The 12,312-nt window shown below is 39.9% G+C and overlaps 1 protein-coding gene across 5 annotated transcripts in view; it reads right to left on the bottom strand.

Moving 5' to 3' along the window:
* The window catches only part of LOC120932100 (synuclein alpha interacting protein), a 336,823-nt gene that overhangs the window by 68,082 nt on the left and 256,429 nt on the right, over positions 1-12,312 (bottom strand). For all 5 annotated transcript variants that reach the window (XM_040344238.1, XM_040344252.1, XM_040344261.1 and 2 more), the window contains one exon: positions 5,481-5,660. In XM_040344238.1, coding sequence (XP_040200172.1) covers positions 5,481-5,660 — 180 coding nt within the window. The remainder of the gene's footprint in view (positions 1-5,480; positions 5,661-12,312) is intronic.

The following is a 12,312-nucleotide window of genomic DNA, read 5'->3' as shown; positions in this document are numbered from 1 at the left end:
TTAAATTTTAAATCATATTTTTAATTTAATCTTACAGCACCTATGGTTTTTTTAAACCGCAATACATTTGGGATTTATTGTATATTTATAAGTGTATGTTAATAATGCGATTATATCTGTGCCTAATTGATTGCTTGATAATGTTTTGCAATATAAGCTGTAATATTGTTTTTTAGCCACTAGAGGCTGCTATGCCTTTGATGCATATCCTCAGTGTCTATTAATGCCAAAATCGGTAAAGTTTTTAGATAAAGTTTTAAACATTAAAGTTTTAAACATTTAAGTTCTTATTAAAATTGCTAACATGCATTAGATATTGTGTACAATGCATGTTTAATCCTTTGAATGCCAGCAATGATGACGATGTGCAATCACTCCTTCGCTCCCGTTTTTACCTGTCAGCCTCACTGACTATAAATACCAACAGCTGAGGCCTGACGGGGAGTGACCCATGAGTAAGTCAAGTGACCATTGACGTAACGCGTGGGGGAGGAGCTACGAGCGGGACGGACAGTGGATCCGAATGAGTAGATGCAACATCAGCTGAGCGGCCCTATGGAGGATTGGTGCATTGGATATCTATGCTTTGTTTTAACGGCGGTAGCGTGAGTGTGCCATTCTAGAGGAATATCTTTTGTTTGTTTCTTTTTGGTGCCATACCATCTGTGCAATGAGCTGTCTCCTTTCCTTTTCATGAGCGGTGTCTGTGTGGAGGAGATCCCCCCATCTGTGAAGCAGGAGTGTGTTTGTGATTACATCGATTAATCCTATCACTGCACTGAACTGGGTGTTGTTGTTTTAATTGAAACACTGGTGCACATCCTATACACAATTGGACACATTTTGTGGATTTGTTTCTATATTGTTTTTTGAATCACTGTTTTAGCACGGTTGGCATAATTAAGTTAATAATTAGCGCAATATTTTATATTATACGCATCAGTATTAGCTCCGTAATGGCCTGCCGGTGTTTAAATGCAGCGTGCACCACAGCATTGCAATCACATTTATGGGTGCCTTCTTCTAAAAGACGGAATGCTGTCAATGAATATGTTAAATGTTAAACAGTGCCTGTCGCCACCACGATGCACCCTGTAGTTGAGTAATGGAGCACATCCACTGCAATCATAAACTGCAATAAGTAACATAAATGGTTACATGGTTTGCTGCGGCTTTACTACCCCCATTTAGTGCCAGTAATTTCTACCTGTTAATTCCCACGGCAGACCTTTTCAGAAGAGTTTCTTAAACCTGAACTCCAGGCAAAAAAATAACGACACAGTTGAAACACACATTTTAGCGTTTTTTCATTGCCAAAGGTTTTGTAACTCTGTCCAGTCTTGTGACAGATAGTTCTGCCAGACAGCAGAGCCAGGCCAGTGACCTGACTTTTCTGTTGTGTAGTTAACCTCCCTGGCGGTATGATTCTTTCAGGTTTTTGGTGCTGAAAGCGGTACAATTGTTTTGCATTGAAATTTGCCATTTTACATTGTAGGCCTGTAATTCTTAGGAATAACTCACTTAAATCTGTCCAAACAAGAGTCTAGTAGGCATCCTGGGTATGATAATGTTTGAAACACAAAATCATAAATTATAATATAATAAATAACTATAAATAATTACAATAATATAATAATTATAACAATTATTCAATTATGTAATCAAATCAAAAACACTGAAATTTGCTCAGTTGCAGAATTGTCGCTGTCATTACTTTCAGTGTTTGATGACGGATTTCCCCACAAATCACTATCGCACAATTCTGCAAGTGATTCTAATTTATTATCGCTGTTTTCTAGCTGGTCTAAAACCACTTTTGACATAAAGGGACACTTTTGGTTGCTATGGACAATCTCCAGTTTCCAGGCAGAAAGAATATTTCTTATTATATAAAAGTGCATGTAGGACACTGGGCAGACCACTAGGGACAAAGTGTGTGTGTAATTATTTTATACAGTACTATAATCTGTAAGATTACAGTATACTGTATGTGTACTGTGCTTTTACTTGTTTTTACTTTTTTGAATTTGGCGCCGATCTCCGCCTCTGTGCCTCGTAACGTCGCAGGGAACAGAGCTCGACGGGACTCGGGCACTGTGCATACACAACAGGGAGACATTGCAGGATCCAGGGGACAAGGTAAGTAACTCTGCCTGGATACAGCGATGCAAAACCAGAGTCTGGCTCGGGACACCGCTAATGATACTGAAATTCCACCCCGAGCCAGACTCGGGATTACCGCCAGGGAGGTTAAAGAGGAGGAAAAGCCTAACACTAACTATCCTACAAAAGATCTGTGCACTTACATTTTTTAATTCAGTACGGTATGGTCCCATGAATCAGCAGCTCTGGCTCCCCTGTGAGGGCGCACTCAACAACAGCTATGTTTTGCGGGAGCCGTGATGTCACCCATTGGCTCCCATGGCCCAGACAGACTGGATTAAAAACAAAAGTATACAGATATTTTTTTTAAACAGGGTATGCAGGATAGGTAGGAAGATGGGGAAAGGAATGTTTTTAACAATAGTTGGTGTTAGGATTTTCTTCCACTTTAAGTAATAAAGCTAGATCACCTTTCTGGCCTGGGGCTGAGCAGTAGCATTCCACCTCTTTGTCAGTATGCTCTCTCCCGCTTTAACCACTTCATTACTGGGTACTTAAACCCCCTTCGTGCCCAGACCAATTTTCAGCTTTCAGCGCTGACGCATTTTGAATGACAATTGCGCGGTTGTACAACACTGTACCCAAATTATATTTTTTTCATTTTTTTCCCACAAATAGAGCTTTCTTTTGGTGGTATTTGATCACCTCTGCGATTTTTATTTTTTGCGCTATAAACATAAAAAAACAGAAAATTTTGAAAAAAAAAAAAACACAATATTTTTTACTTTTTGTTATAATAATATCCCAATTAAAAAAAAAAAAAATTCCCTCGGTTTAGGCCGATACGCATTCTTCTACATATTTTTGTTAAAAAAAAATCGCAATAAGCGTATATTGATTGGTTTGCGCAAAAGTTATAGCGCCTACAAAATAGGGGATAGATTTATGATTTTTTTACTAGTAATGGCTGCGATTTGCGACTTTTTTGTCAGGCCTGCGATATTGCGGCGGACATGTCGAACACTTTTGACACAATTTTGGGACCATTCACATTTATACAGCGATCAGTGCTATAAAAATGCACTAATTACTGTATAAATGTGACTGGCAGTAAAGGGGTTAACACTAGGGGGTGAGAAAGGGGTTAAATGTATTCCCTCATTGTGTTCTTACTGTGTGGGGGGAGGGGACTGACTGGGGGAGGTGACCGATGCTGTGTCCCTATGTAAAGGGACACAGATCGGTCTCCTCTCTCCCTGACAGCACGTGGAGCTCTGTGTTTACACACAGAGCTCCACGTCCTGCTGTGTCACCGACTATCGCGGGTGTGTGGCGGACATCGCGGCCGCCAGGCACTCGCATCGGCTCCCGAGCGATGCGCCAGGCACGTTGTTTCCCCGCTGCGCGCCCCCAGTGGGGCACTTGAGAGCCGCGCTGTGGACGTCTTTCGTCTATAGCGCGGCCCTCTAGTGGTTAATCATGTTCCCTGTCAACAATTTTGCATGCAGCACACCTGATTGGCTCCTAGTGCTGCCCCTTCCTCCCCCAGTTTGAGTGCTGTTACAAGAGGCTGTAAACATAGCACATTTATTTATTTTTAATAAATACATAACTGCAATATTTGGTGCTTATTATATCAGGTCAAAGTAAAGTATTCTGATTGCCATATAACATCTCTGGGTAACTTTAGATTCCAAAGTGGCTGATAAATTTAAAAGTGATTCGAAATGTATTATTTTTTATTTTGTTTTCCATGAGGGGAACTCATGTGGACTCGCTCTTGAGCTTCGAGACTATTGACGGGACTTGGCCCCACGCCCTGCTCACTGGTTGTAATTGAAAGCAGCAGGAACCAATGACTCCAGCTCTCCAGCTGCTGTCTTTGATCCACTATGAAAAGAGTGGAGAGAGCCTCTGCTCAGAGCACATCACTTGATTGAAATCAGGCTTAGGTAAGTCAGGCTTAGGTAAGTATAAGGGGGAACGGGGGAAACTGCATGCAGAAGAGTTTTCACTTTAATGCATAGAATACATTAAAGTGGTCATAAACCCTTAAATACACTCAGTGCAGTGACTGGTCTCAGGTGATACACAAAGATGAAACAAATCCTCCAACATAAGTTGTACCTGTTTATCTGAAGCTCTTTCTTCTCTACATTCACTCAAAGAGCTGAATTTTAACACTTGTCTAAGCCGTCAGAAAAAAAGTGGTGGAGAGTCGAAGTTATACTCTGCAGAGCTCAGTGAGGAGAACACCAACAGCTCTAACACCCCCATCCACACAACACACAGGAACAGAGCTGAGACTGTCTATCAGCTGGAGGTCCGTCCCCAGTCATCATTTTTCACTTTGTGTCATGAAAGTAACACCTACCTTCTCTTAAAGCTGAACTCTAGCTAGGATTTATATTGCATAGTTATTTGGTCCAGCTTGTAAGTAAGTATGAAAATCTGAAACCCGAGTGATCGCTGTAAAAACTGATAATCAGTGTAGTAGTTGGCGCTACTACATAGATAGCAGAAGTCCTCCAGGCCTGGTGCCCACAGGCTTCCCTTCTGCATAGTAACCACCAGAGGGGGGGGGGGGTGTTGTTACATGGCACTGCTGAAATTGACAAACTGTCTTGTATTTTTCAATCAATGCAATAGTGTGGATTTACTAAAGGCAAATAGACTTTGCATGCTGCAACGTGCATTTGTAATCTGCAAGAGCAGTTGCTCCTGAGCTCAGTTAAGGAGCAGAAGCTCTGCTGACTTCCATCATCCAATAATGTACAAGAAAAACTTTTTTTTATTTTTTCTTGCTTGTGATTGGATTTTTTTTGCAAAGCAAAGCTTTACCTTATTTACTAAGCTCTGGAGCACAGTTGGCAAAGTGTACACTCTTTTTGCCTTTAGTAAATCAACCCCAATGTGTTCCCTGATTGAATGAGGTGGAGAGGTAGGGCGGTGACATCACAATTTTCACCATGCACAAGCAGATTATTTCTAGCTTGGCCAATGTAACAACACACATAAAATCATACCTAGAGTTAAGATTTAAATGTTACAGTATATACTACTTATTCTGCTAAAACACTGTATTACCTGTACTGAGAATCTGACCAGGAACTCATCTATAAACTGGCCCTTCTTCCTATTCCCTGAAAGTTCTTCAAGTAGCTTTCCATAATGACTTTGGAGCAAATAAAAGCAGAGAAATTAATTCTGCGGGGTAGTAAACCATGCCGCCCCTATTGACTACCACTGGTAACTCAGTGACCATATTCTCCTGCAAAGTGGCCCTGCAAAGAAGGCCCTGCTCATGGAATACATTTGTGATCAGTGCTACTCATCACAAACTTTAGAATGCCTCATTAAAATGCATCACACATTACCTTTATTGACAATCCCGCAGGTGTCAGTTGCTCCTCATTCCTCTCACTTAAACAATCCTCGCCCATAAGTGAGGTAAGGTGCTGCAGGCATTCGGCATGTCCCTGGGATGCTGCAATGTGCAGTAGATTGTTTCCATTTTCATCATGAATTTGGTCCAAATTATCTACAGCGATGTGAGGCTGGGGGGCAGAAAGGGAAAACAACATGAGCAATCCAGCAATGAGTAAGTAACCCATAAAATGGCAAGATTACCTTCAAAACAAGCCACATTACCATTGACAGAAACCTGTACTAAAAGTAAAATAAAAATATGGAGGTTGCCATTACTGATCCACTTTTAGGAATTCTAGCTGCTGGGGGGTTAAAAAGTCAAAATAAGTCAGTGGATCAACACGGCAGCTAGGTAAAATGCAATTACAACCTTCCAATTCTCTCAGTAAAGGTTTCTGTAAGGATCGAGAGATAAGAACCTGTTCCAAGTGACGGTATACTTTAAGATAATTTAATATAAAAGCAAAAAAACTAAAATAAGGGGTTCTAAAATAAACCTTTTTATATAGTTTAGTACATTTCCAATGTGTTGTGTGATTGTGTGTTACTAAGGACAGATCACAAACAGCAAGGAATGCAGTTCTGTTATTTTAAAACCAACATCTGTTTGATATGGATAAAGAGCATACAATCCTAACGGCTACCTTTTCATGTGCTTCAACATAAATGCAATATAGTAACGCACTTCTCCTCAAATTCATCTTAGTTGTGTAGCAGTCACAACCTATGATTCCTCTGAAATGTTAGCCGATACATACTGCATTTAAACCCATACAATTTTTTTCATCACGGTCCCCATATCCTATGCTGCTAGTAGCTATCACTAGAGTAATTTTTAATGTGTCCCACCAATGTACTACCCTGTTCAACCCTGATTCCTGCTCACAAAAAATCAAGGGAACAAGTGAAACAGCACAATGTAGTCTGAGTGCATGTGTGTGAAAATAGGGGGGAAAACTGCGCTAAACCCAAGTGTATAAATGAGAACAAGCAGCTGACACTCAAACAAAGTCTAATGTAAATCGTGGAAAAATAGTGTAGCGCCAATAGTATAAGTGTGTAAGGCTAGCTCCTGGGGAGTGAGAAAACTCAAATTACTAGACATGTGCATTCGTTTTCGTCCGAATGGATTTTCATCCGAACTTCAAGCATTTTTATTATCGTTTTAACAAATGAAAACGAATGCACAGAATACGAAAAAAGAAAGATCCAACATAAACAAATGCTTTATTTTCGTTTTCGTTGCAACAACAGTTCGATATAGCTAGGAGATTCGACATGACGCTGACAATAACAATCTTTGTCTATCGAACCTGTGGTCGAATGTGCCTAACCTATTAGTGCCTAACCTAACCTCTATTAGTCCAAGATTATTCTACATAGAGAGAAAAGATTCAACGTTATAGAGAGAAAAGATTCAACGTATAGAGAGAAAAGATTCGACGTTATAGAGAGAAAAGATTCGACATTATAGAGAGAAAAGATTCGACATTATAGAGAGAAAAGATCGCTGCTGGAACTGGGTGGAGGAAGTAAAAAAAAATAATTATGATGATGAATGTTATTGGCTGATTGTAACCAAAGAGGAGGAGCAGTAAAATAACTAGAACTAACTTGACAATTCAACATGAACGACGAAAAACATACAAACGTTGAATATGTCATTGAAGGCTTATGGTGTCTGTTGAAAGTTCTAAGAAGATTTGACGGAGCAGCTAAACTGTACGACGCTGCAATCATACATTTCCGGACAAATGCTTGGTCCATAGGCTATAGAAAAGTTCTAATGTTGGTTGACTAGTAATAATAATTAATAAATATAATTATTTCTAGTCATACAACATTAGAATTCTACTATAGCTAGCATGTAGGCTGAACATTCGACCGGAAATGTACGATCGCGGCATCGTACAGTTTTGCTGCTCCGTCGAATCTTCTTTGAACATTCGACAGACACCATAAGCTTTTAATGACAGATTCAACCTTAATTCATTCAGATTTTCGGACGAATGCAATTTCTAACGAAAAACTAAATAAATAAAAACTAATTTCGGGATTAACTAAATCGATTTATTTTTCGGACGAAAATGAAATTCTAAAACAAAATATTTCATTGTGCACATGTCTACAAATTACACACAAAAAACCTTGGTGAATGGAAATCAAGGAAGATAATTAATAATACAAAAACATATATGCATAACACAATCAAACAGTGAGTGGTGAAGTCCCAATTGTGAATATAGGCTTCCAGCAATGTGAAAAAAAAGTATGAAATAAAGTCCACAAAAAACAAATGAAACTTCTTCCTATTGGGGTGACACCAAATAGTAGAGATCACGGAAAGAGTTGTCTGTAGTCACTCTTAAAACTCTTCTATGGTAAATGAATGAGGTACTCTTACCGACTGAGGTGGACACATGTGTCTTACAACAGTGGGTCATACAGGCTTAGGATCCTAGATGGTCTGGATCTACTGTTGAACATGAAAAACGGTCCAGATGGATCAAGATGTGGAATTCCCAGTCCTCAGCTGACGAGTTTGATCTGACTTTGATTTTACTGCATCCGTGGTACTCGTCAGCTGAGAACTGGGAATTCCACATCTTGATCCATCTGGACTGTTTTCCATGTTCAACAGTAGATCCAGACCATCTAGGATCCTAAGCCTGTATGACCCATTGTCGTAAGACACGTGTGTCCACCTCAGCCGATAAGAGTACCTCATTCATACTATGAGTGGATGAGTGTAGCAACTGACTTTTCTACCTCTTGTTAGAATAGAAAAAGCAGGTTGTTTTAAAGCCAAGTCACACTGAAAAGATGCTGGTTTAGCAGGTAGTAATAATGGCTAAAGGTGACTCTAGTTATTGAGACTTGTCTGTATCTGGGCACAGTCCTCATTTCTAAAGTTACCAAGTCCTGACCAAATGATCTTAAGAAAAATAGATACTGACTGTGCTGCATAATCTTGGCTAACTACTTAGGTTTTCCCCAGAACTAAGATTGACACATGTCATGTCAATAACAGCATCATACAGTTAGCAGGCAATCACACTTAGAACAAACATTAAACAAGTTTGAAAACCTAGTCTGATCACTATTATGACCCCAAGGTGTCCCCACCCTGTTGCCTCTAACCTTCCTCAATAACAGCATAAAAATACAATCCTTGGGTGTCCATGAAACCAACCACATGGCATTTAGATTATGTCTACACTAGATTATTTGTCCTTCTTCTGAGGTCTATGACAGTCTTACTGAATCACAGTTGTTTTTCTGTACAACACTTGCACTGCGCTTAGGAAATAACTTATGGTATCTGTGCATATCTTCAGTTTGGACAGTTCTGGAAATTCTCAAGTCATTATTGCACAAAGGCATATAGTGCAGCGCACTTTACTGTCCATCTATATAAACACAGAAGAGCGATAACTGAACCTGAGATTAGCTGGCACAACATCCGACACTCACACTGAGATAGTACAATATCTGCCTGTGTGACAGTATGTTGGCATTGAGCCACGTGGTCTCCAATACTTTTTGTTATTACAAGCAAAACTAATATGGAAGGTTCAAGAACAGCAACAGAACAATTTCTTATACAAGTAAAGTCATATGTTTCTAAGGTTCATCATACCTTTATCACTTAATTGTCTTACCAGTAGGGGTGCAACGGATCAAAATACTCACGGATCGGATCGATCCTCGGATCAGGAGTCACGGATCGGATCGTTTTTCGGATCAGCAATTAAAAAAAAAAAAAACTTTAGTGACGCTGTATGTGTGAACACTATAGCTTGTAGTCTGGGGTGGCCATAGGTAATCTTTTTTAGGAATGTTTTTTTGCATTACACCTTGGAGAAGGGGGAGGTATAGCACCAACAGAGCAGACTGGTTTTGTTTTTAGTGCACCGCAAAGGTACGCAGCTTTGGCGCAGCAGAGCACTAGAACGGCATTCAGGACAAAAAATGCTACACAAGTAGCCTACTGTCATACAGCAGTGAGGTGTGCAACACCCCACTGATGCCATTGCACAGCACTGAGGTGCACAATTATGCAGTTTAAGCAATAACCTTCCAACCTAATGTAACGCGGAATCGGCGGTGACGTCACACGGCACGGCAGGGCTGGCAATCAGACGAGAGGTGGGGAGTGCAACAGGCTATGCGCTCGGGGCTCACAGCTCCTTCTACTGGCCTGGCCGGGTGTACCAAGATGGCCAACCGCTCCGGAGCTAGGCCGAAGTCGCGGCTTTTCCTAAGGCCGAGGCCGAGGCAGCACTCCGCGGATCGCGTTGTGTGCCGATCCGAACAGGGCGACCCGTTCGGATCATGGGTCACGATCCGTTGCACCCCTACTTACCAGTTAAATAATTCATTTTTGTTAGTGTAAATATAAATAAAAATAAAAAGGATGGACTTTCTCATCATCCTGGAAAATCAGACACCAAAAAATATTATATACAGTATCTCACAAAAGTGAGTACACCCCTCACATTTTTGTAAATATTTTATTCTATCTTTTCATGTGACAACACTGAAGAAATTACACTTTGCTACAATATAAAGTAGTGAGTGTACAGCTTGTATAACATTGTAAATTTGCTGTCCCCTCAAAATAACTCAACACACAGCCATTAATGTCTAAACCGCTGGTACACCCTAAGTGAAAATGTCCAAATTGGGCCCAAAATGTCAATATTTTGTGTGGTCACCATTATTTTCCAGCACGGCCTTAACCCTCTTGGGCATAGCGTTCAAAGAGCTTCACAGGCTGCCACTGGATTCCTCTTCCACTCTTCCATGATGACATCATCGAGCTGGCGGATGTTAGAGACCTTGCGCTCCTCCACCTTCCATTCACCATTGGAGGTAAAGTCTACCGTGCCCGGTTTCATTGTGCATATCTTTGTGAGCCTATGTTCAAATAAACAGTTCATATCCCAGTTCAGGAGCCAAACCGAGTCCTGCCTAGTTCTTGGTTGCAATATGCGGCTATAATATCTAATATCTATATTCAGACTGGAGGAAGCAGTATATGACGAAAGCACTCAAGCGGAGTGCGGGACTAATGCTCACTACTTTACATTGTAGCAACGTGTCATTTCTTCAGTGTTGTCACATGAAAAGATATAATAAAATAATTGCAAAAATTTGAGGGGTGTACTCACTTTTACGAGTATACGGTATTTCTTAAGCACTCTATATTTACATTTATTAAATACAGTAGAATAAAATTAAAGTTGATGTGCAGCCCGATGTGTTTTAGTTGATCAAAGATAGAGAATTATGACTTGAATATGACTAGTTGCTGTGGGAAAACACTTTATTATGGCTTTCCGCCTGCTTTTGTTATCAATAGTCTTACTCAATAAAATATTCCAATTCTGATGCTGCGTACACATGATCATTTTTCGGCATGTAAAAAACTAAGTTTTAAAAAAATGTCATTTAAAATGATCGTGTGTGGGCTTCACATCATTTTTCGGGATCTGAAAAACGACCCAAAAAAATTTGAACATGCTGCATTTTTTAACGACGTTTTAAACTATGTCGTTTTTCGGGTTGTAAAAAATGATCGTGTGTGGGTTAAAACGACATTAAAAACCTGCGCATGCTCAGAAGCAAGTTGTGGGACGGGAGCGCTCGTTCTGGTAAAACTACCGTTCGTAATGGAGCAAGCACATTTTTTTTTAACGATCGTGTGTGGGCAATGTCGTTTTAATGATGGAGTTGGAAAAAACATTGTTTTTTCTAGAGGCTGAAAAACGTTTTTTACAAGTCGAAAAATGATCGTGTGTACGCGGCATTAGATGCTAACTCTTTTGTGCAGTAACCAACTAGAATGCACATTTTACTTTTCTAAGTTTAGCAGAGTGAATTCTAACTGGTCATTTTGGGCTACTGTACATAAGAATTAACACTTAAGAATAAGACTTCTTTATTAAAACTTTATATATATTACTGTGGACCTGGTGCCTCCACACTGAAACCTATTTGTGGACTAAAACAAATATCGTAGTTGGCAATGTGGACAAACCCAACAATATCACATTTATTCCTCGTTAATCTGTTGCCTGCATCTACATTCTTGGAATTTTTATTTAGCCCTTTTGATAGAAGAAAAAAAATGAACAGAGGAATATAGGAGCCAGGTGCACCTTTAATCCAAAACAAAAACTACACTTTACTTACAGTATGTTCATAACATTTCCATTAATCATCCTCTAGTTTAGGTGTTCATTCCGTACAGAGACTGCTGAGGTGGAAAAAAACAAGGATGGCTACATTATGAACTGGATGGTTGCATTGTATGAATTTATTTTATGCTTATTTCGCTTGGCATGTGCATTTGGCATCTTGAAATTTGATGATTTTTGGAACTAATGATTTATGTTTGGAGAACCTGTGGCAAGAAGTTCCTAAAATTGGTCTCTGTAAAGTTGTATAATATAATTTGAATTGGGTATCATTGGCTAACTGATGTCAAGTATCTGTTCTTGAATTGAAAAATCCCACATCACTGCCTTTCAAATTAAACCTATCAAGTCAGATTTTCTCCCACAATGTCAAGCTCTAGTACTTATAGGCAAATGTTCTTATACAAGGGAATTCATAACCCTTGGGTGTAAGGCCGGGTACACACGAACAAACATGTATGGTGAAAGCGGTCCGTCGGACCGTTTTCACCATACATGTCTGCCAGAGGGCTTCTGTACGATGGTTGTACACACCATCGTACAGAAGTCCGCGCGTAAACAATACGCGGGGCGTGTC

The sequence above is a fragment of the Rana temporaria genome, chromosome 1 (genome assembly GCF_905171775.1).
Source record: "Rana temporaria chromosome 1, aRanTem1.1, whole genome shotgun sequence".
Classification (NCBI taxonomy): Eukaryota; Metazoa; Chordata; class Amphibia; order Anura; family Ranidae; genus Rana; species Rana temporaria.
The sequence above is the reverse complement of the archived record's forward strand: the minus strand, read 5'-3'. Positions and strand labels throughout refer to the sequence as shown.